General features: G+C 51.2%; 6 protein-coding genes across 8 annotated transcripts in view; 2 read left to right on the top strand and 4 right to left on the bottom strand.

Moving 5' to 3' along the window:
- Positions 1-17622, top strand: part of LOC117589111 (peroxidasin) — a 25065-nt gene extending 7443 nt beyond the window's left edge. Inside the window, 9 exon segments of the mRNA XM_034280787.1 lie at positions 7769-7984; positions 8050-8121; positions 8192-8433; positions 8505-9170; positions 10568-10777; positions 10945-11123; positions 11213-11394; positions 14737-17351; positions 17354-17622. Of these exon segments, the coding sequence (XP_034136678.1) occupies positions 7769-7984; positions 8050-8121; positions 8192-8433; positions 8505-9170; positions 10568-10777; positions 10945-11123; positions 11213-11394; positions 14737-17351; positions 17354-17394 (4423 nt within the window). The 3' untranslated portion in view covers positions 17395-17622.
- Positions 6100-23703, bottom strand: LOC117589126 (enkurin). 3 transcript variants are annotated; one of them, XM_034280811.1, is made up of 4 exons: positions 23526-23703; positions 22637-23471; positions 12101-12110; positions 10926-10936 (listed from the first exon to the last, which is right to left on the bottom strand). In XM_034280811.1, exons 1-2 carry the CDS (start codon positions 23626-23628, stop codon positions 22642-22644), a joined length of 933 nt encoding a protein of 310 aa, XP_034136702.1. In that variant the 5' UTR covers positions 23629-23703; the 3' UTR covers positions 10926-10936; positions 12101-12110; positions 22637-22641. The 3 variants fall into 3 exon arrangements, with proteins under 3 accessions (XP_034136701.1, XP_034136702.1, XP_034136700.1); XM_034280810.1 differs by lacking the exons at positions 10926-10936; positions 12101-12110 and adding an exon at positions 6100-6128 and having other exon boundaries at positions 22636-23471; XM_034280809.1 differs by lacking the exons at positions 10926-10936; positions 12101-12110 and having other exon boundaries at positions 22476-23471.
- On the bottom strand, positions 17548-18522 carry LOC117589132 (acyl-coenzyme A thioesterase 13). Its single transcript, XM_034280818.1, has 3 exons — positions 18364-18522; positions 18033-18179; positions 17548-17973 (listed from the first exon to the last, which is right to left on the bottom strand). The coding sequence occupies exons 2-3, from the start codon at positions 18120-18122 to the stop codon at positions 17629-17631; spliced, it is 435 nt and encodes a 144-aa protein (XP_034136709.1). The 5' UTR covers positions 18123-18179; positions 18364-18522; the 3' UTR covers positions 17548-17628.
- Positions 18623-19227, bottom strand: LOC117589131 (acyl-coenzyme A thioesterase 13-like). Its single transcript, XM_034280817.1, has 2 exons — positions 19075-19227; positions 18623-19015 (listed from the first exon to the last, which is right to left on the bottom strand). Exons 1-2 carry the CDS (start codon positions 19159-19161, stop codon positions 18656-18658), a joined length of 447 nt encoding a protein of 148 aa, XP_034136708.1. The 5' UTR covers positions 19162-19227; the 3' UTR covers positions 18623-18655.
- Positions 19431-20158, bottom strand: LOC117589129 (acyl-coenzyme A thioesterase 13-like). The gene is made up of 2 exons (XM_034280814.1): positions 20033-20158; positions 19431-19891 (listed from the first exon to the last, which is right to left on the bottom strand). The coding sequence occupies exons 1-2, from the start codon at positions 20117-20119 to the stop codon at positions 19541-19543; spliced, it is 438 nt and encodes a 145-aa protein (XP_034136705.1). The 5' UTR covers positions 20120-20158; the 3' UTR covers positions 19431-19540.
- On the top strand, positions 20089-22507 carry LOC117589116. The gene is made up of 3 exons (XM_034280794.1): positions 20089-20214; positions 20331-22276; positions 22334-22507. The coding sequence occupies exons 1-3, from the start codon at positions 20175-20177 to the stop codon at positions 22484-22486; spliced, it is 2139 nt and encodes a 712-aa protein (XP_034136685.1). The 5' UTR covers positions 20089-20174; the 3' UTR covers positions 22487-22507.

Here is a 23703-nt window from a genome sequence, read left to right as displayed (position 1 = left end):
TTGTGAGACATTTACACCTGTAGAAATTTAGATGAGGCATGAGGCAAGCAGAGAGGCAGTCTGAGCAAAACAGGGCTAAGAGCTGTGGCAACATTCGAGCTGAAGGGGAAGAGCTGGAGGATGCAGGAGGAGCAGTCAGAGCTGCAGCTAAGAAATGCTAAAAGGCACTGGCAGTGGAAGTGGAACGGAGAAGGAGAAGGAGAATCATTAGCAGGATGAACAGGAGCACCAAGCAGAGAGGCAGCAGAGGGTGGACCCCTCAGCACAACACAACACAACAGAGAGCACATTAACAGCCCAAGAAAACAGCAGAGTGACCCTCGAGCAGAAGTCCTCCAGGTGTACAGGCAAAAGCCGAGAATAACAGAGCAGAATCCCTCTATGGAGAGGGAGAACTGTGGACCATGGACAACCCAAGAAGAGTACCACGAACTCAACCAATAAACCAACAAAAGACACTCGAAGACTGGCAGGAGGTCAGGGCGCTCGGGTGACCAGCAATTTGGGCAAAAGCCTTTCGAAATTTGTTGCTTGGGAATTTTGGTGCCTTATCTGCAGCTGGTTTTTTGTCTGGTTTCGGGTTGTTCGTTTCTTCCTCCGGTTCGACTTTTCTTCAGGCTTTTTCCTCGATTGTTGGTGCCGCTCCAGCTGCTGCTCCTCCTGTTCTTTGGGAGTTCTTCTTTTTCGAGTTTTTTGTTCAGTGGCAAGCCAAAAGTATGCAGCACAAGTTTAGATACCCCGCCACTCCCCCTCTCGCACTCTCCTACCCACTGACATTCTCTCGGAAGTGAATTTTCCGCACGTGGCCTAACTTTTGCCTGCTGCCTGCTGCCTGCTCCTTTCTGGCGTGGCGTGTCATGCAGTCAGCAATCTTTATCCAACCCCAAAGCACACTCCCCCTGCACACTTTTTGAGTGGAGCGCCTTTCGTTCTTTTCTCTCTTGCGGGCGGGCAAAGCATTTTGGCTCCGGCTCGAGGATTGCATTTAACGCAGAAACAGGAAGGAAGGAAATGCGATGTCGACGCTAAAACTGGGTTAGCTTACATAACGACAACATTAACGACAACGTTTTCCTGTCATCCAAGCAAGAGGGTGGCCAGTGCATTGGTGGACTGAAGCAGAATGAAGCCTTCACGCTTCACGCTTCACGCTTCGTCGCTTATTGGACATAATTACGGAATACGGAATATAACCATTCTGCGGTGTGGCAGGGACTACCCCACTGACTCCCCCCCTGCCGGGCCACTTGTGCGTAACCGCAGCGACAGATAACTGCAACAAAAGCAAAGTCCGTGGCGAGGGAGACAGCAGCTAGCCCTGAGGCGAGGCCACATATCAATTCCGTGTGAGCGGACATCGTGCAACTTCTTGTCGTTGCTGCTGCAACCCGGAGTTGCCTTTATCGTTTACACTTGGCCAAAGCCGCACACTCTCCACTCTCCACTCTCCACGCCTCTCCTTTTATTTTAAAAAGTTTTAGAGTCGGATTTGCCAGCGGATTGAGGCGGAAACTTTTGCCTTTTGTCACTTTTGGAAACAATTTTAATTGCTTTCAAGTTTACTTTGGGACTTGCGCCTTGTGCCCCCCCCCCAAAGGCAAGCATTCAATTCTGTTGATCTGCTGCTGCATGCAGCTCTCCTTTGTTGTTCTATTCGAATGAATGTGGAAAATGGGGAATGGGGAATGGGGAATGGGAGGAGGCTAAACAAAGCGTTTTATGCATGCACACTCCAAGCCAATTACGCAAAGTGCTTCAAGTATTTCAAATAGGAGACGGGAGCAGCAGCAGCCCGAAACTGGACACAATTACATTAACAGTTTAGCACACATAAAAACAGAGAGGGATGCACAGTCGGAGCTGGCAATGAGTGTGCAAGGATTGAGGGCAAAGCAAACAGAATCAAATTAAATCAAAGGCTCGAAAACTAAGCTCTGGAAAAGGAATGTTGCTGCCTGCCTGCCTGCCTGTACCCTGCTCCCAGCTGCAGTTACCAACTGTAACTAACAGGCATCCAGCACCCCATAGCCGCTGCCACTCTTTACAGCTGTCAGACTGACTGACTGACTGACTGACAGCTGAACTGAACACAGAGACGGAGACGGAGACAGAGACAGAGACACAAATAAACAATGTCAAGAGTTAAAAGCCAGGCTTTTGTTTAATAATAATAAAATAAGAAATAACAAAAGAGAACAACAAGCTGACAGCAGAGTGCTGCTCGACCATAGGAATACCCTCGGACATGGAGAAATGTAAATTGCAGCTGCTGAAAGTGTAAGAATTTCTATTTGTATGATGATTTACTGCGTGAAGATGAATGCTGCACACAATCAAGCAGTGATCAAGCAGTGATCAAGCAGTGATCAAGCAGTGATCAAGCAGTGATCAAGCAGTGATCAATGTTGCAATGTTGCTCCAGAGTGCACTTTTCTCTAGTTTGTACTCTAAACGTACATTTCTTTTGTATTTATTACCCGTGAGGACTTTATTACGTGAAGTTTGCTGCTAAAGTAATGGGAGCTGCACCCAAAATGGACCCAAGATGATGCACATTAAACATATTTCTATGCCTTCCTTCTTTAATGTTACATGCTTTTCCCTGCACCCAATATGCCCCGCGAACATGCCTCGCAGAACCAAGACAAAGGGCAGGTGGATTCCCGCAGTGCAAGGGGGGAGGAGATCTGGCTGGTGGTATAGGCTGAAGGATTACATTACCAAGTGTTTCCCACACACACACACAGACACACACACAGACACACAGCAAGGGCAAGCGAGAGACAAAGACAATTGTCATGAGTCCTTCGGACTATCGTCAGCGGGGAAGGGGGTCACCTGGGCAACCTCAGCCAACAGAAGGATACATGGGGATGCCCATTCAGCTGCAAGGATGCGCTTCACCATTGCTGGGGCACCTTTATCCATTCGTTGTTGCCACTTTTTGCTGCAGCTTCCCTTTTGCTGCGTGTTTGTAAGCCGTGTTATTACAATAATGTCTGCTGGTGTACATACACGCACACATGTGTGTGTGTGTGTGGCTTCCGTTTGTGTGTCATGTGCGGCAGGGGGCTCAAAGTTAAATCATGTTTTTATTGTCACATTTGCCATAAAGGGAGCCCAGGGACCTGAACCAGAGCCAGCCAGCAGCCAGCAGACCGTAAAAGGATTTGGGGCAGGGCAGAGGCGTCATAAGATGCTGCCTAAGCTGCAGGCACACCTGAGAGGAACACACACACACACACAGAGAGAGAGAGCGGGCAGCAGCTACACACGTAAGCCAGACAAATCATAATCAGAGCCAACAAACCAGGCCACGAAGAGGCACAAGCCAAGAGGCAGGAGGCAAAAGGCAATCCCCCAATGCTCCGACAAAAGGAACAATTTCACCTTAACAAGAAGGCATGGCCAAGAGCCAGAAGGGGGAGTGTGCGATTCCCACCCAACTGATAAGGCTGTGGCGGCAGCCTCACGTTTATGGGCTTGTTTATGTTGCATACTTGATGGCGCGGGGGGGTCAAGGGGGTCGAGTGCTGGCAGGCGAGTGCTGGTGTAGAGCGCGCGCAAAAGAAAATAAAGAAAAAGCTCTAATGAAAATGCAATGAACTAGAAAATATAAACTGACTCAGTGGATGGAGAGCAAAAAGCCAACAGCTGAAAAGCGCTGAAAGCGGAACAACAGCAACTGCAAACCAATTTCAATGCAGAAAGCCAGGCAGCACTCGCATCCTGTGGCAAAAAGGAAACTATAGCAACGAGCAGGAGCATTAAAATTAAAATTATATGCCAGGCCAGAGGGGATTTACGCGCATCTACGAGAGAGAGACAGGGAGAGATATGAATGTGCTCGTTGGGATAGAACATAAATGGAACATAGAGCATGAGGGAGAAATCTTTAAGCAAACATAAACGTAAGGGAAATCAAATGAAGTCAAGGGAAATTCTCTTAATTTCTGCTTGAAGCAGACTTTAAACACAAACTTTAAACTCCACTGCAGACTGCAGACCGCAGAGCAGTTCTGTTGCTGGCCCAAACATACAATTGAAATCTCAAAGCGAATGCCACAAACATTTACTGTCAAATGTGCGCCACAAATGGGTTACTGCCACCCCCCCCCCCCCCCCCCCCCCCCCCCCCCCCCCCCCCACCCACCTCTCTAAAGTGTGTTTGTGTTCACCCCTTCACTAATTTACTTGCTGTGGTTTTTCCTTCACTAATTGTGACAACTAATTGAAATCAAATTAGTGGAAGCCACTAAACAGCTTAACGCTCGCTGAGCATCCACTAACATCTGCACTCACACAATGACAATTGTTTTGCATTCAATTTGGTTGTCCGTCTGTGGCTGGCTTTAAAATCTACCGCTCCTGGCACTCACTTTTGGCTAGCCATAAATATGCCTCCAACGGACATCAAAGCGTATACGTGATATCCACACTGGGGATCAATGCAGGAGTGGTGTGTGTGCGTGTGCGTGTGTGTGTGTGTGTGTGCAGACATGCGTGAATAGACAAACATGCAAGAGAGGCAGAGAGTGACAGAAAGCTGGGGCAAATGCCTTTGTCAATAATATGCATTAATTAAGTGCAGACATGGACACGGAGCACAGGAGACCAGCAAGGATTCGAGCAGCACACACACAGAGACAGGCAGGCAGGCAGGCAGGGAACACACAAAAGACAGTGCCACACGAACAGGTGCAGGTGCAGGTGCAGGTGCAGGGCAGTGGCCGGGACTCTTGCCATTCGCTTTGTGCAGTTCAAATTTTAATTGAAAATATCGGACAGCAATCCCACACCGTCGCATAATGCAAAAATGCAAATATCATTAACCAAAAAGAGCCATTTTCAAATAACGAACAAAACAGCAAAGAAGAAAAGAGAAGAGAACGAAAAAGAAGGAGAAGGAGTAGAGTGGAGAGACTATCAACGCATTGAAAATAAGTTTCAAGATTCAATTTCCTTTTCCGCTTGCCACACAGACACACGCACACATCAATGAGCCAGGTGTGCGTGTGTGTGTGTGTGTGGGCTTAGGGCGTGGCATGGCAAGTTATTTGTGTCTGCCCATTGGAGTTTCCGTTTGCTGCTCGACAAATAGTTGCGCCAGGCCTTATATGCCGCCTGCCACTCGCAGTGCCCCCTGCCTGCCTGCCTGCTGTCAGAACAAGGAAGAGGCTCAGCGAATATCTGCAGCTGCTAGGCTCAACGCTCACACAACATGTGTGTGTGTCTCTGACAAGTGGACCATCGTTTGTCACATGCGTCAGGATGGCACAGTGGTTGGTCTCCACTTTGCCTGCACAAATAAAACTGAGCTGTGATGGCTCTGAGAGAGAGAGAGCGAAAGAGCCCCTCTGCATGTTGATTCAAACTAGTCAGATAGTTATGCTGCCACGCCCACTCGGAGTAACTGCCTCCTTCTTCTACTGCTGCCTCTTGTGGTGGGATCATCGTTGGGTGCTTTGGGGTTGGTGCGGCGGGGGCTAATGGAGTTGGCAAAGAAGTGGGCAAAAATGTGGATCAAGCGGCGGCAGTCGCACAAAAGGATTGCTCTTCATTCTACCCGCTGCTGCTGCTCCTTGCTGCATGCCAGGGCAATGCGAACCTTTGCAAATTGTTGCTGCACCCGCATACCAGAGTCGCCATCGGTGGGCAGCACCATCAGACCTACAGCCCACAGCCCTTAGCCGCTGCCGCTCCCAAACCCACCGCAACGTGCATGTGGCTGCCACACAAGAGAGAGCGAGAGAGAGAGAGAGGGAGAGGGCGAGTGGGTCGACTAGCCTCAGGACTTGGGTCTTTCATCAGGCCAGAGATGGAGCCAGAGCCAAGACCGAAATCAGATAGCAGGACGCCAGGGAGCAGCGGCAGCGGCAGCGGCTTTGTTTATGTGGCTCCATTTGGGCGTATGCATGTCCTTCTGCCTCCTTGCTCCCCCCCCCCCCCCCTGCTCCTTGCACCCTACTTCGTGGTTCCCCTCAAGCTCTCTCTCACTCTCTCTCTCTCTCGCTCTCTCTGCTACGTGCGAGTGGTTTTTGTGTTGTTCTGGATTTTTAAGTTGTTTTCGTTGTCGTTTGGTTGTTGCTCTCTCTTGTTTTTGTGTGTGTGTGTGTGTGTGAACTGTGCTGCATCCACGTCTTTAGTTGCAATTTGAGCAGCACACCAACATACATATGCACTTAACACACACACACACACACACACACACACACAGCCACTCACATGTAGCAACGGATGAACGCTGACACCAATTAGTGTGCCTGCTGCAGCTTCCTGCTGTTGCTTTTCCTGCTCCTGCTGCTGCTGCTGCTGCTGCTAGTTAGTTAGTTTCTGAGTTTAGTTGTTTGCTCGTTGCATGTGTTTACACTAGCCACAAAACATAATTTCTGTTTCGACAACTTTCCACACTCCACTTTTTCGTTGCGTTTGGTGGCCAGAGCAACAACTAGGATGGTCCTCAACAGCCAAAGGAATGGCAGTCGGGGGACAACACTTTTAGATCCCCTTTGAGGATACATTCTGCCCCGTGGTGTGGACAATTTCGTTGGATTTTGCAAGATTATCAATGAAAGAACACGTGAAAAGAATCGACCCTGCAGTGTCTTTTTCCATCTTCCTCATTGAGAGATTAGCTACGAAGTAGCATCCGCTTGGGGTTTTCTTTTGCTGCTTCATGGCAGGAAGATCAGCCAGCTCTGTGCAGGAGAAAAAACCTGTGGCCCATAATTGTAGCAACTACAATGACAGCAGCCCCACCACATCAGCGGTGGCAGTGGCCAAAAGGCAGCAGGAGCGGGGGGAGCGCCAGCAGCCGTACAGTTTTTGGTATAATTTTCACTCTTGCAAAGAAAAGTTTTTCGCTGCCGCATTGAATTTGCAGCCAGCGACGAACGAGAGCAGCTGCAGCTGCAAACTTGCCGAGTTGATTAGAAAGTTGTTTTTTTGCTGCCACATCCTCGCAGGCTCACATCCTCCGCGTTGCTGTTGCTGTTGCTGTTGCTGCAGTTGCTAATGGCAGCTTAGAGGAGCGTGCAGCCAGAGGATGGGGGGAGAACTCAATCTGTGGCGGAGCGCGACCCTCGTTGCTGGGGTTGCTGGGGTTGCCTTCCCGCCCCTTGGTAGCTTATCGCTTCGGTGGCAGCATAAACTATGCTCGCTGGCATCAACTTTGTGTAATTAATTTTTAATATGTGTGTGCAAAATGTGTACGTAAATGTTCTTGTAGTTGATGGCTGGCTGCTGCCTGGAACCATAAATTAAATGCTTCCCATATCAAGCGGATGTGGCCTGAGGCATGGAACGGAACGGAACGGAAAGGTTTATCGAGCCGCGCCGCGGCTAAGAGGCGGATAAGCAGCGTTTAACTGGGTGCCACACGGGGGCACAGGGCACAGGGCTGCACAGATTTAAGATTGTGTTTCAGCTGGAGGGAAATAATTGGAGTGCCTTAAATATGGGATAGCCCAGAAAAGGGAAGAAAAACCCAGCAATCACTAATTGCATATGACAATTGCTGCACACACCCACACCCACACACACACACCACATAGATACAGAGAGCGAGATAGAAGAAGGAGCTTGACGAACAGCAGACACTGACAGGAGACAGCAGCAGACGCTGCAGCAATTTGCTCTGCAACCAAAAATTGATTTACCCCCAACGTGCCACTCTTTTGCCATCTGCCAGATGCCAAACGTTTTGCCATCTCCACTCCATTTCGATTCCCGTTGAAACATTCTTCCCCCCTTTGTATCGTCTCTGCAGAGATTTGCGTTTCAATCACTTTGAGGAGGTGCCAGCCAACGATTTTCGCGGCATGGGCCAACTGTCGACGCTGTTCCTCAACGAGAACGAGCTGGCCCATCTGCAGGAGGGCGCCTTCCAGGGTCTGCTGGCCCTGAGGTTCCTCTATCTGAATAATAATCGTCTAAGCCGCCTGCCCCCAGGCATCTTTCAGGGCTTGCCGCGCGTCGAGGCAATGTAAGTAGTTACAGATCTGCCAAAGATCCTCTGCCTTATCCTCTCTTACCCCTCTCTGCTCTTAGCTATCTGGAGAACAACGACATTTTCCAGCTACCCGTTGGAGTCTTTGACAATTTGCCACGGCTGAATCGCCTGTAAGTTGATGAAATGTTCGACTCTTGCGTGTGGCAGAGATTTGACTATTTTCCTGCCGCTTTCTTGCAGTTTTCTGTACAACAACAAACTCAGCCAACTGCCGGTGGAGGCTTTCAACAAACTGAACAGCCTGAAGCGTCTGCGACTGGATGGCAATGCCATTGACTGCAACTGCGGGGTGTACTCGCTGTGGCGCCGCTGGCATCTGGATGCCCAGCGTCAGCTGCTGACCATCTCCCTGACCTGTGCCGCACCCCAGACGCTGCAGCGCCAGAGCTTTGCCAGTCTCCAGGAGCAGCACTTCAAGTGTGGTGAGTACCGAGAGAGAGAGAGAGAGAAAGCCTGTCCCTACATGAGTCTAGAATCCATTCTGCACTGCCAGTCAAACCGAATCTCCTGGTGGCGCCCCAAGATGTGCAGGCCGTGGCCGGTGAGTCGATTCAACTGAGTTGCGAGGTCACGGGTCTGCCCAAGCCGCAGGTCACGTGGATGCACAACACGCAGGAGGTCGCCGAGGAGGAAGTCCTGCCAAGCGGCAGCCTGCTCATCCGCAGCGCAACACCCACGGACATGGGCATCTACCAGTGCCTGGCCCGCAACGAGATGGGCGAGGTGCGCTCCCAGCCCATTCGCTTGGTTGTCAGCAGCAACCGGAACCCACTGGACGACAGTCACAGCCACAGCCACAGCCACACCCACTCGGACATCGACGTTGACCCGCGCAGCAATCAGGTATGGGCGGATGCGGATGCAGACAGACGCCAGGACACGCCACCGAGCTTCACCCACCAGCCGCATGACCAAATCGTAGCCCTCCATGGCGCGGGACACGTGCTCCTCGATTGCGCCGCCTCTGGGCGGCCACAGCCGGACATACAATGGTTCGTCAATGGTCGCCAGCTGGCCCAGTCCACGGCCAGCCTCCACCTGCAGGCCAACGGCAGTCTGCTCCTCCTGCAGCCCACCCAGCTGACAGCCGGCACGTATCGGTGCGAGGCGAGCAATCGCCTGGGCACTGTCCAGGCCATAGCCCGCGTGGAGGTGAAGGGTGAGTGTGACACAACTTTCCGAAGGGTTTGGGGGGAGCAGCTCTCGTTTCGGGATTGCATTTCAGTCAGTGGCAGACAGTGCCACACAGCCAGGCACTGAGGCCAGGCAGACAGGCACACAACTGTCGCGTTTTACTCAATTTGCAGTCGATTTAATTTGCTTTCGCCTGGGATGAGCATGAAGCAGGGAGAACGAGGAACGAGGAACGAGGAACGCGGAACGAGTGTAGCCTGGGAATGTACACTGAGATTGCACAGAGAATCTGCTGTTGGGGGGTGGTGGCTGGAACTATGCTGAAGAGTTTGTCTGTTGGATGTTCGCTAGATGATTGGATTATCTGGTGGAGGAGAGTACTCCGTCAAATCAGAATACCAAATCGAATGGGCAGCAGTTACAGTAATTCCCTGCCCCAAGAAGAGCATTCAAGCTGTCGGTTAGCCACGCAACACGCAAAAAACAAAACAAAGCAAAATGTTTCGCTTGAGCATTTTGATGTTCGTTCGTTATTGCTGCAATTCAAGCGTTTGTACGTGACTGTACTTTATGGCGCAATAGAAATCCAGGAGGGGGAAGGGGTTGCCAGACAGCAACACAGACAAAACGCCAGAGGGAATATGAGGGCAGTGCCGAGTGGCAGAGTGGCGAATGGTCGGTGGCCGAGCAACGCCTTGATGCAACAATGGCTCATTATAATTTGTGGTTGTCGGCACAAAATGAAGTGCAGAATGGAGGGCAGCGCACAATTTATGCATTATTTTGCAAAATAAGTGCAAAAATTATAAACTATTATGTGGAGAGAGAGAGAGAGAGAGAGAGTGCCACGCACAAATTGCGAAGCTGCGGTTAGCCCGCTCACCCGAAAGTGGAGGAGGTTTGGAGGATTGTGCATGTGAATGGACTGTTTAAGCATTCAGGCAATGCACTTGGTCAGCATAATTAACCCAGCAAACACACACACACACACACACACACACACAGACAAACAAATGCACAGCGAGAAATGTTGGCAACAAATAAAAGCAACTTTTGGCATTTTGTTAGACTTTGATCCGCTTTCGCTGAGTGCTCTCACTCGAGGGCATATGAGTAAGCAAATAAATATGCAACGCTCTGAAATTTATGTATATGCCACATTACGCATACGCCCCAAGGGGCAGGCAGCAGGCAGCAGGCAGGCAGCATCAAAGCGAAAGTAGGGAAAGGGAAACATAAACTGGGAGACTGCAGAAGAAAGCGCTGGCCCAAAAGTGGAATAGAAAAGCGAAAACAAAACTGCAGCTTTGGGGCGGGCTTTAGTTGCTTTTGTTGCTGCCATTTGGAGCAGGAGAATTGCTCGGGAATTCGCTCATCCGCGAGTCATCCTCCCCACCCCTCTTCTCGTCTTTCCCCTACCAGATTTACCCGAAATTTTAATGGCACCCCAAAACCAAACAATCAAACTGGGCAAAGCCTTTGTGCTGGAATGCGATGCCGATGGCAATCCACTGCCCACCATTGACTGGCAGTTCAATGGTTCGCCCCTGGCCAGCACACCCAACGGAGACCTGCTGCTGGAGAACGAGAACACAGAGCTGGTGGTGAGCGCCGCCCGCCAGGAGCATGCTGGTAAGTATTTTTCCCCCACGATAAACCCACCCCCCCCCCCCCCCCCAAAAGTCTCCAATTCAACCCACCCCCCCACCCCCCCCCCCCCCCGCTGTTCTTTTCTCTCATCCTCTCTGCCACCACCCCACAAGCAACAAGACTTCCTCGCCTCTGTGTGTACTTTGCAGGTGTCTATCGGTGCACGGCGCGAAATGAGAATGGCGAGACGAGTGCCGAGGCAACGATTCAAGTGGAACGCTCCCAGTCCCCGCCCCGTGTGGCCATCGAACCGAGCAATTTGGTGGCCATTACGGGCACCACCATTGAGCTGCCCTGCCAGCCCGAGCAACCGGACCTGGGACTGCAGGTACAACTTTTCCACACAGTGGAAAACTTTTTCTCTTTATTTGCACCCGCCACTTGTTGACTCTCTCTCTCCTCCCTTTTTGCATACAGATTTCATGGCGTCGCGATGGTCGCCTCATCGATCCGAATGTCCAGCTAACGGAAAAGTATCAAATAAGCGGCGCCGGCAGTCTGTTCGTCAAGAATGTAACCATCCTCGATGGCGGTCGCTACGAGTGCCAGCTGAAGAACGAATTCGGCAGGGCCTCGGCCTCTGCGCTGGTTACCATCAGGTGAGTGCCTTCGGGAAAGAATCAAATCGGAATCAAATAGCCCACGGGAACTCTTTTAGAGTCTCAGACCGCAACTTTAATTGCGCTTCACAGCGAGGGTGGAGGGTGGAGAGTGGAGAGTGGAGAGTGGGTGGCAATCTCTCCATAAAACTCCATTAAAATCCAAAAAGGGGAAAACTTTTGCTCAAAGGCAGCAGCAGAGTACTTACGAAAGAAAAGGCCTCGACAGAGGCAGACGAGGACGCAGTTAAAATGCGTTTAAGTGCGCGGTAAACTTGTATAATTAATTGAAAAATACACAGGCAAAAAAAAAGCAACAGCAGCAGCAACAGTGGGAATCCTCACAAATGCCAGCCCAGAAATAATTAAAGAAGTTCAAGAAATTTAATCCTCTGCCGCTGACATTGATCTGAATGCTTATAGTTGTGGAATTCAGTTTCAATGCAGGAAGAAGCCTTAGGTCCAGGTCCAATCCTTGAATGATTGTTTAATCCTGGCTGACTGACTGGTTGCTCCACTGTGCTAAATTGCTTGGCAAACTGCTGCTCGGATCCCCGGCGCACAAAAAGGCGTCTATGAAAAGAACATAAAACCATAAAATAAATCCAGCAGCAGCTAAACGCCGGCACAGTGGCCTGAAGTTCAATGAAAAATGTGACAAAATTAAAGCAGCAATTGGTGAGCCTTTCCCCGGTACGTTTCTGACTAAGTTTTGGACACCTTTTCGACCACTGTGCCGCTGGCTAAACTGCATATAAAATATGCAACCAAAAAGGAACATCAAAAGGCGGCGGCAACGGCAACGAAAGCACAAAAGTTGTCGTTGCAGTTTGGCAAACCGAAAACGTGCTAAGCCCCGGACAAGCTACGTGCCACATGCCACCCCAAGCACACAGATAGTTCCAAAGAGAAGGAGGGAGAGTGGCAGAGTAGAGACAGAGAAAGAGAATGAATCACTCTCGGAGGCAACCGCACAAGTTATCCAAATTGCCCAAATTGAAATTGAGTTGACAAGTTGCCGGCTGTGGAACACGACAAAAAAAAGAGTACAAGAAATTGGAGTTGGAGTTGGAGTTGGAAAGGAATCTTCTACAGCTTCCTTCTCCCACTTGAAATTGAACTTTTGCTTCGGGTTCAGATACTCCACATGAGCAGTGGAACTTTTACCAAATTGTTTGTTCCGCAAATATGACCAGAAAAAACAACCAGAGAAAATGGGAACAGAGAATTTATGGAGCCAGAGCAGACATCCACCCACGCCTTGGGCTGTAAATCAATCTGAGGCAGCTGCAACCCCATCTCCATCTGGCCATTAACCGAGTGGCAAACGTCGACCATTGATGCACCCACAAAGCACAAAGGGAGCACCGCAGCGGCTTAGGCTTTTGCTTTTGCTTTTGCTTGCACAGTCAGCACTTTCCAAATGCATAATGCAGGAAAAAAAGGGAAAACCAGAGCCTGGGTGAGCGGTAGAAGGATTTCCATGTAGTATGTGGTGCACGCACCATTTAGTGCGGCAGAGCCCGGGAAGCTGAATCGGCTTATAGGGACCAAGGGACAAGGGGACACTGGGACCAGGGCAGCCGCCGGCATTAGAAACTTTACTCATTACGGTGGCAGCCGCAGTCGCCAGACCGCAGCAAAGGAGCAAGAATTGAAAGCAGAAAGAAGGGAAGCAAAAAGAATAAGTAGAATCCGGGGCAATCCGTAGTCCCTAGTCCGTAGTCCGGGGCGGAAGGGTGTGAGAAAAGCAACGCTAAAAGTGAAAAACTATGTTGAAAGATGGCAAGCGGTGTGTGTGGGGGGGCGGGGCATCTCACTAACAAAAAGTGAGCGAAAACCGCTGAAAGACCTCCGCCACTTCCCTCCACATCTGGAGGCAGCCACGCTGAAATCCGCCTAAGTTGTGGGTAATGCTGGCGTAAAACAAAAGCTTATCCTGTTACTGCCACCCCGCTGCAGCTTCTCCTCCTTCTCCTTCTCCTTCAGCTGCTGGCTAAAAAGGCTAACCACGGAAATACATTGCCATACGCCGCACAGCATGTGGCGGCGGGGGGCCAAAACCAACAAAAACTTTAGCAAAATGCGGCGACATCAAGTGGAGACTAAAGGTATACCCTGACTGTAAAGTGCAGCATAACGAAATCAAATCAGATGAATCAAAGAAGTGCTTAAAAATGTTCAAGTCGAAGATATTTAGAGATTGAAATTAGTAAACATAATCTCAAAACATAAATCCCATCTCTAGCAACCTCCCTCACATACCCTACACTCCCACACAAAAAGGAAAGCAAAGCAAAAAAGAGCAACCACAACGTGGCAGCGGGGAAAATATATACTCCTGGCAGGTTCCTGGCAGTGGCCCAGCGGCAGTGGCTACCAACTACGAGAAGTACTACCAAAACTCAGCCACTGATAGTGGCAGACTTTTGGCACAGCATGGTAGGGCACTGCTTGTGGTGCAACAGGGTGTATTATGGTCGTTAAGTTATTACCTTGAACGTCGCCTCCGTCTCCGTCTCCGTCGCCATCGCCGTTGTCGTCGCCATCGTCACCCCGCACAATGCCAAAGTTTACACAGGCGAAAGTTTCCGCGAGGATTCAGAGCATTCCTTGTGCTGGCAGACACAGAATGTGAGGCATGAATTGTTGTTAATGCCATTCCCCCCCCCTTCCTCCCACAATTTTACTGCCAGTCAGAGTTTGAGAGCGCGACGCGGATTTTCCTTTGGCGTAGCAAACAAAAAATGTGCACTAAGAATTCGCGGTGGGAGGACACCGACATACAGACATCTAGGCAAAGAAAGGGGAAATAAACTGGCTGCCATTTTTATTAGACAACGCGGTCATTTTTAACGACTCCTCGGAAGCGTCGCCGGCTCTGGCATTATGGTAATTAAAATGTGTAAATTCCTAGAAAATATCTTGATTGTTTCCTCGCTTTGTGTCTCGCGGAATAACTGCACCACGGAATCTCACAAATTTAGCCTTAAGATTGTCGTCTCTTGTTTCAAATTAATTTGCACTTTCTTACTGAAAGTAAGAATTAAAAGGAGCACGTTCCACAACGCACTTGAAACTTGAAACTGATGCACTTCTTCTTGCCTATTTCATCATGCGTTTTATATTCTTGTTGTGTGCAAAGCAAACGTAGATCAAACGAATGGGTTAGAGCGGGATAACTATTGTATGCAGTGTGGGTTAGAGCGGGACAACTATGTTCGCGATCTACGGGACTTTCAACTGGTTTCACGCTCTCTTCAGCTCCTCTCATTCTGTGTTTGTTGTGACAAGTCGTAAGCAAGGAAAACAATTTACAAACAATTGACAATTTATTTGCAGAAACAATGTGGATTTGGCGCCAGGAGATCGTTACGTGCGCATTGCGTTTGCTGAGGCAGCCAAGGAGATTGATCTGGCCATCAACAACACTTTGGACACACTCTTTTCGAACCGCTCGTCCGGTGCCTCCGGGCAGCCGAACTATGGGGAACTGCTGCGTGTGTTCCGCTTCCCAACGGGCGAGGCCCGGCAACTGGCGCGTGCAGCGGAGATCTATGAGCGCACCCTGGTCAACATCCGGAAGCACGTGCAGCGGGGAGACAACCTGAGCATGAGCAGCGAGGAGTACGAGTTCCGGGACCTGCTCTCCAGGGAGCATCTGCATTTGGTGGCGGAGCTATCAGGCTGCATGGAGCACCGGGAGATGCCCAACTGCACGGACATGTGCTACCACTCGCGTTACCGCAGCATCGACGGCACGTGTAACAATCTGATGCATCCCACATGGGGTGCCTCCCTGACTGCGTTCCGCCGCCTGGCGCCACCCATCTACGAGAACGGATTCAGCATGCCCGTGGGCTGGACGAGGGGCCAGCTGTACGCCGGCCATCCTAAGCCCAGCGCCAGGCTGGTGTCCACCTCTGTGGTGGCCACCAAGGAGATAACGCCCGACAGCAGGATCACGCACATGGTGATGCAGTGGGGCCAGTTCCTGGACCACGATCTGGACCACGCCATACCCTCGGTGAGCTCCGAGAGCTGGGACGGCATCGACTGCAAGAAGAGCTGCGAGATGGCCCCGCCCTGCTACCCCATCGAGGTGCCGCCGAACGATCCGCGCGTGAAGAACCGCCGCTGCATCGACGTGGTGCGCTCCAGCGCCATCTGCGGCTCCGGTATGACCTCGCTCTTCTTCGACAGTGTCCAGCACCGCGAGCAGATCAATCAGCTGACATCCTACATCGACGCCTCGCAGGTGTACGGCTACAGCACGCCCTTTGCCCAGGAGCTGCGCAATCTGACCGCCGACGAGGGCTTGCTCCGTGTGGGCGTGCACTTCCCCAAGCAGAAGGACATGCTGCCATTTGCCGCGCCGCAGGACGGCATGGACTGCCGCCGCAATCTGGACGAGAACACCATGAGCTGCTTCGTCTCCGGCGACATACGCGTGAACGAGCAGGTGGGCCTCCTGGCCATGCACACCATCTGGATGCGGGAGCACAATCGGCTGGCCACGAAGCTCCGCGAGATCAATCCCCACTGGGACGGCGACACGCTCTACCAGGAGGCGCGCAAGATCGTCGGCGCCCAGATGCAGCACATCACCTTCAAGCAGTGGCTGCCCCTGATCATCGGCGAGAGTGGCATGCAGCTGCTCGGCGAGTACAAGGGCTATAATCCGCAGCTGAATCCGAGCATTGCCAATGAGTTTGCCACGGCTGCCCTGCGCTTTGGCCACACCATCATAAATCCAATTCTGCACCGCCTGAACGAGACCTTCCAGCCCATACCGCAGGGTCATCTGCTGCTCCACAAGGCTTTCTTTGCCCCCTGGCGGCTGGCCTACGAGGGCGGAGTGGATCCCCTGCTGAGGGGCATGCTGGCGGTGCCTGCGAAACTGAAGACACCCGACCAGAACCTCAACATGGAGCTCACGGAGAAGCTGTTCCAGGCCACGCATGCGGTGGCCCTCGACCTGGCCGCCATCAACATTCAGCGGGGACGAGACCACGGCATTCCCGGCTACAATGTCTACCGCAAGTTCTGCAATCTGAGCGTGGCCCAGGACTTTGAGGAGCTGTCGGACATCAGCGATGCAGGAATCCGGCAGAAGTTGAAGGAGCTGTATGGGCATCCGGACAACGTGGACGTGTGGCTGGGCGGCATTCTGGAGGATCAGGTGGAGGGCGGCAAGGTGGGTCCGCTCTTCCAGTGTCTGCTCGTCGAGCAGTTCCGTCGCCTGCGCGATGGCGATCGCTTGTACTACGAGAATCCGGGCGTCTTCCTGCCCGAGCAGCTCGTCCAGATCAAGCAGTCCAACTTCGGACGTGTCCTGTGCGATGTGGGCGACAACTTTGATCAAGTCACCGAGAACGTGTTCATTCTGGCCAAGCACCAGGGCGGCTACAAGAAGTGCGAGGACATACCCGGCATCAATCTCTATCTGTGGCAGGATTGCGGCAGCTGCAACAGCCTGCCCGCCATCTTCGACTCTTACATTCCCCAGACGTACACCAAGAGGAGCGGTCGCCAGAGGCGAGACCTGCGACAGCAGGAAGATGTGCAGATCCCAGCCACTGAGAGCTACGATAGTCCCTTGGAGGCCCTCTACGATGTGAACGAGGAGCGTGTCAGTGGCCTGGAGGAGCTGATTGGCAGCTTCCAGAAGGAGCTGAAGAAACTGCACAAGAAGCTGCGCAAACTCGAGGACTCTTGCAATGCCGTGGATGCCGAGCCAGTGGCGGCTCAGGTGGTGCAGCTGGCCCCAGCGCCGGTCCCCGTTGCCCCGAAGCCCAGGCGCAGCCACTGCGTGGATGACAAGGGGACAACGCGGCTGAACAATGAGGTGTGGTCGCCGGATGTGTGCACCAAGTGCAACTGCTTCCACGGCCAGGTGAACTGCCTGCGGGAGAAGTGTGGGGAGGTGAGCTGCCCTCCCGGAATCGATCCTCTGACACCGCCCGAGGCCTGCTGCCCGCACTGCCCGATGCCCGTTAAATGAGAGCTGCCGTAGAATATGCATATCGAAGTACCGTTACGTACACGTTTATCCGTAGTAGCCACAATACAATCCACAATCTACAATCCACAATCTACACTCTAACCAAACATCGCGCACAGAAGAGAAAAACGAGCAAATTTAATTGCAAATTGACAAGAAATTAACTAACAAATGTAACTGTAACTGTGCTGCTACACCATGTAATAAAATAAAGCACAGTAATATCCACATTAATCTTTAATCTTGACGTACTTCATGTGCGTACCCTTGGCTATCACGGTGTCGTCCTTCTTGTGGCGCAGCGTGCACTCGATGAAGGCCAGGTACTTGCCAATCTTGGAGATGTTCGCCTCAATGACCACCTCGTCGCCCACTCGCGCCCCGTTCAGGTAGTTCACATTGATGTCCACCGAGACGCCCGGATGACAGGGCTTGGACATCAGGGCATATGTGGTTATCATGTCCACCAGGGTGACAATGTAACCGCCATGCAGTCCATTGTAGGGATTCACGTGATCAGCGTCAACTTTGAGCTCCGCTTGACAAGTGCCATCACCGCCACCGAGGATCGTCACCTGACACCAAAGAGAATCGAATTAATTATGAAACAAATTTTTGCTGGGGCAATTCTAACCTTTTTTAGGTGACTTTCAAATCCCGTTGACTTGGCAATGATCTCTGAAATATGTTTGGCAAAGTCCAGACCCTTCTTGCGGGTTCCCATGGCGCTGATGAATGTTCCTCCAATGACAAGCGGAGAGCGTCTAAAATAATTCGAGTGCTGCAAAATGATTTTGGCGTTGATCGTCGATGAGAAAGAGACAATAGATAGAAGGGCGTACGAGTATCGATGGGGCCCCAGATTGGAACTATATCTTATTGTTCAGAGGCACTTGAGCCTCAAGTACAGCCCAGACAAAGTGAACCTACCAATCTCGCTTAGCCCAGGGAATTGACTAACTTACTTCGATTCGATGTGATGTTACTCGTCGAGTGTAGTTTTCCGTTTTGCGGTTGCAGCAAATACCGAGCGATAAGCCACTTTATGGAAAATAAAAGCCAGCACGTCACTTTGTGACCTCAGGAACATTATATTTTCAAAACAGCACGAACTGCAATCCAAATCAAATGAATAACTGCATTGCATGGACTGTTTTATGCTGGAATGCCGAAAACAGCTGCTGACCTATCGATAGGCCAAATCACTTGAAGTTTATATATCGGTACGTTGCCAAATGTTTTTATTTAAATTTCTTTCTAATAATTAAGTTTCACCTTGTCGAAATCAATGTACTTGACTTGTCTGCCGGTGGCGATAATGCTTTTGTCCGATTGGCGCTTCAAGACTATATCCAGATACGCCATTTTGCGACCTGCTCGCACAGTTCTGGCATCTATTTCCACAATCTCTCCGAGCTTTGCGACCGACAAGTAGCTGACATTCAGATTGGCAGTAACACCCGGATGTGATCCCCTCGACATCATCGCGTAGGTACTAATGTTGTCCACGATTGTGCCCGTTAGGCCGCCATGCAAGATTCCCTGGTGGTTCAGGTGCTCCTTCTGCACAGTAAACTCCCCAAAAGCTCTTCCATCGCCACCGCCTGTGATTTTAACCTGCATAATGTTAAATTTGCGAATTTAGATTATCGTGTGTGCTCCATTGCATTTCTCACCATTTTAAGAACGCGATCGAAGCCACCCTTGTTGGCGACGTACTCGGATATTTGCTTGACGAAATCCACTCCGAGTTTGCCAGACATTGTATCAGCGGAGCTTGCTGTTCCTTGCGCACCAAACACTGGCACTGAAATGATAACAGTTACTGGAACAAGTGGAGCAGACAGCGGTTAAAATTATGAAAATGGTGAGTAGTGATACGAATGCAGTTCGGCTTTTATTTCGCATTTGTTTTGCTCGCTCTATACGCCTGCGATGTTTCACACATGAGAAATTGTTCAACTACGTCGGATACCCTGTACCTTCTTCTAATTTTCCAAAAATATACAAAGCTGCAATCCAAATAAATAACTGCATTTAATGTCACTGGCAAGCTGTTGTCCTATCGATAGACCAATCGAATCATCGGTACTTTGCCAAATGGTTTTATTGAAATTCTTTGTGCCTTACTAATGACAAGTTTCAAGTTTCCTTCTCAAAGTCAACGTACTTGACTTGCCCCCCGCTGGCGATAATTCTTCCATCTGATTTGCGCCTCAAAACGCAATCCAAGTAAGCCATTTTGCGACCTGCACGCAATGTTCTAGCATCTATTTCAACAACCTCTCCCGGCTTGGCGGCCGACATGTAGCTCACATTCAGAGTGGCTGTAACGCCCGGATGTGATCCGGCTGACATCAGTGCGTAGGTGGTAACGTTGTCCACAATGGTGGCTGTCAGACCGCCATGCAATGTCCCCTGGCGGTTTAGATGCTCCTTTTCCACAGTAAACTCTCCAATGGCTCGACCCTCGCCGCCACCAGTAATTGTAATCTGCAAGTGTTAAAATACGCGGTCAACTATCGATACACCAGCAGAGTTATGTAATCGGCCGCTCCAGCTGTTTTGCCATTTTCGGCGCGGCGTTTCTGATAATTGGCTGGAATTGTTTGAACTTTTCTTTGAATTTCTCACCATTTTAAGAACTCGATCGAAGCCTCCCTTGCTGGCAGCGTACTCGGCCACCTGCTTGACGAAATCCACACCTCGCTTGCCCGACATTGTACCAGTGGAGGTGGAGCTGCCTATTCCTTGCACACCGAAAACTGAAACCGAAATGACAAAACAGAATGAATCGAGCGTCGCAGCAGAAACTGGTGAGTGTGTATTGGTGTGATACACACATGTCATGCCATTTTACGACTGCGTGATGTGACGCGGCTGTTTATTCGCTTTTGTTTTGCTCGCACTGTACGCCTGAGAATCTTTACAGGTACATCGGCGGATACCCTGCGATTCCGTCAACTGAGTAAGGGAGAAATCAAGCAGGACTCTCTGCGGGAATTCGTGTCCTACACAGCCAATGGGGACCACATCACGCTGGTGGGCACCAAGACGGATGTGATCACCCTGGAGATGACCAGCAAGGCCAGCTGCCATGTGCTCTTTCCGTTCGTCGTCAGCTCCCTGGAATCGCCCCTAAATGATCGCCCACTGGACATTTTGCAGACAGGAATCAATCTTGTGGAAGTCTATGAAAGCTGCCATGTGCTGGAGGCGCAACAGTTGTCCCTAGAGCCGGTTTACATGACCATTTGTTCCACAGAAGTGCCAGAGTCCCGACTGGTTTGCTCCCGCTGGTCGCCGCAGACCCTACCCAATGGACAAATGCTGTTGGCCGCCTTGAACACCTATGGAGCCATAGCACTGCTGTGCAAGCCCGCGCAACACAGTCGCTGGAGTCGACTGGATGGCCTGAATGTGGCCGAAACATTGCGGGACACACTGCTGCCCGAAAGGAATGTCTCCAAGATACACAACTTCAAGCAGTACAAAGCTTGCATAGATCGCGCCTGGATCACGATGTTTACATGGCGCGAAGCGGCGGAGTCCAGTGCCGGACATGTCCTCGTCTTGGGCACAGCCAACGGCAACCTGTGGAGACTTACTTTGAGTTCAGATGCCCGAACCTTGCTGCAACATCGCGTGAAGGCCACCTCTCTGAGCCGCATCTGCTACATGCTTGCCTTCGAGGATCTGCTGCTGGTGGGCGACGTAACTGGCGTTGTCCATCTCTACAAATTCAACAATGAGGAACAATCCGGACTGTCTCTGATACGGCCTTTGTGGGAGAAAGCGGATCGCATGGGACTTCAGCAGGCGATAATCACGCGCTGCACGGAGCTGGACTGCTACTACATATCCCTGTGCAAGGCGGCACATCTGCTAGTTTGGTGCATGCCCTGCCAAGAGGCGGGCAACGAGTGGCTGGAGACGCGCATCCATGTGGGAGGCATGAAGATCACTGGCCTCTGCATGCTGGACAGCAGCAGCTTGGCACTGGCCACCGCCACAAGCAAGCTGTACCGAACGCACATCTCCCAAGAGGACAGAAAACTCACTGTGTCCCTGCAGTCGATAGTTTTGGAGGACTGTGAAGACTACCAGATCATTGGGGTGTTCAGCAGCAGACACAACAATCTGCTCACACTGCTCTTTCAGCCGAACAAGGAGTATGCCGGCAACACGTACACAATGTCAGTGCGCAATCAGCTCACGTTGCGCGTGGGTAAGATCCATGACAGGGATATACTGTCCCAGCTGGTGGACACCTTCCAAGCCAATACGCCCATCGACCAGAGTACGGATCTGCTGGCCGAGCTGCGTCTGGAGATCTTTGCCAGCATTAATAACCTGCAGAAATACGCGGACTTCAATCGATTGTCGGAGTTCCAGTTCGACAAGGAGCCGACGGAGTCGCAACAGCATCAGCTGCAACTGAAGTATCACATCCTGTCGTCTGTTCTCCACCTGCGTTCGAATCTGGTGTGGCTGACGCTGCACCGGGATGAAACGCAGAAGGAAATGCAGCTGCTGCTGGCAATGCTGGTCATGACACATATGAGCCTGAGACTGAGGTACCTGTGCTCTCTGGGAACACTGACGCCGTTCCAGCAGGAGGCCGCGCAGTGTATGTTTGCGGAGGCGCTGCGCTTGAGGAAGCTGCTGATGGAAGACTCACTCAAAGGCAAAAACTCTGCCGACACGCAATACTCAGCGGAGAGGAAAGACTCGCGCGACAGGCATTGCTTCCAGGAGGAGTTTGCTCAACAAATGAAACGACACTTTGATGCCTTGCAGGCCAAGCTGGGCAATGGAGTGAAGACAATGCCAGCGCAAGAGCCAACAAAGCTTCGGTGCTGTGTGTCCTATCTGGAGGTGGGTTTTTTTGCCCTATTGTTGGTTTCCTTATTAATGTGGAACTCTCTTTTGAAGCTGCCATTCAGCCTGGATCGACGCTACTGCAGTCAGTGTTCTCGTGCTGTGCTGATGGACCAGGAGAAGCTGCTGGAGCTGTATGAACCAGGCGTTACACTGCTGTGTCCCTGCTGTCACGGTGGCTATGCAGTGGATCTCGTAACTGCTTAAACATTAAATTTATTAAGTAAATTCCATCGAGGGACTGGCGTGTACGTGTGTGTGTCCGTCTCTGGCAGCCTTCATCCGCTCTGCCTTTGCTCCACTGCCAAATGCCGACACACACTCACACACGGCCAGGAAAGTGTTTATGGTTAAGGGTTAAGTTAATACAGTGAAACGTAAATAATTGGACTGGTTTCGAGCAAGAGTATGTCCTGCTCCACCTGTCGCAATTCAGTCTCTAGCTTGCCCTTGCGCTGCACCTTGGCCACGCTGTCGATGAGCAGCGACATGGATTGATATTGCTTGGTCTTCTCGCCGAGACTCTGACGCAGTCCTTCGATGATTTCGTTGCGCTCCTTTTGGTCCATGACCCGCATGCCAGGAACCTCCGGCGGAGCATGGGCAGCACCGGGGCTGGTGGTGGTGGTTCGCGCGTGTCCCTTGACGCCGCGACAGAGCTCCATGAGGCGTGCCCGCTCCTTGTTACAGATGGTGTTCATCTCGGTCAGCATCTTCTTGGTCTTCTTCAGGTAAATGGGCACCTTGCCAAAGTCCTTGCGGCAGATGAATTGTGGCAGCAGGCCAGAGTTCAGCAGATTGTGTCGAGTACCCACCGGCGTGTCAATGTAGCGCGGCGGCGGAGGACAGGGCACAGTCTGTTTGGCGCATTGGATGTTCCGCCGTATGAAATTCGGCACCATTATCGGCTCCTGGCGCTTGCTACCGATGCCTGGCAACGGCGGCATCTTCTCACCCTTGGGACAGACGTGAGTGTTCTCGCGGCGCCACTTGATGCCCTGATTCTTGCGCAGATAGGCGCACGGCGGATCAATGGGTGTGTGGGCGCAACCCATGGTGCGATGATGCGCCTTCTTGGCATCCGTCAGCAGTCGCATGCCATCGTTCTGCATGATAACCGAATGCTTCTTATCCTCCACATCCAAGCGGTCGCGCAGAGACTTGGCAAATCGTGCGCCCTTCATAGCAGTTGCTGCAAATGCACAGATTAAGGGGGAGCTGGCTTTTCGTGTTCTTTATTCCTTACCTGTATTGTAAACCCTGGAGGGCTTGCTGACCTCTTGGTTAATGTACTCCTGCTCACAATCAAAGATGTTCTCATCGTGGTGCGTGATGTAGACCAGCGACATGATTAGTTAACAAAATAAATGCCTAGAAAAATGTAAAGTTCCACAAAAGTGACCGACAGACTTTTACTATTTTAT

The sequence above is a fragment of the Drosophila guanche genome, unplaced genomic scaffold, assembly GCF_900245975.1.
Source record: "Drosophila guanche unplaced genomic scaffold, DGUA_6, whole genome shotgun sequence".
NCBI classification, from domain to species: domain Eukaryota; kingdom Metazoa; phylum Arthropoda; class Insecta; order Diptera; family Drosophilidae; genus Drosophila; species Drosophila guanche.
The sequence above is the reverse complement of the archived record's forward strand: the minus strand, read 5'-3'. Positions and strand labels throughout refer to the sequence as shown.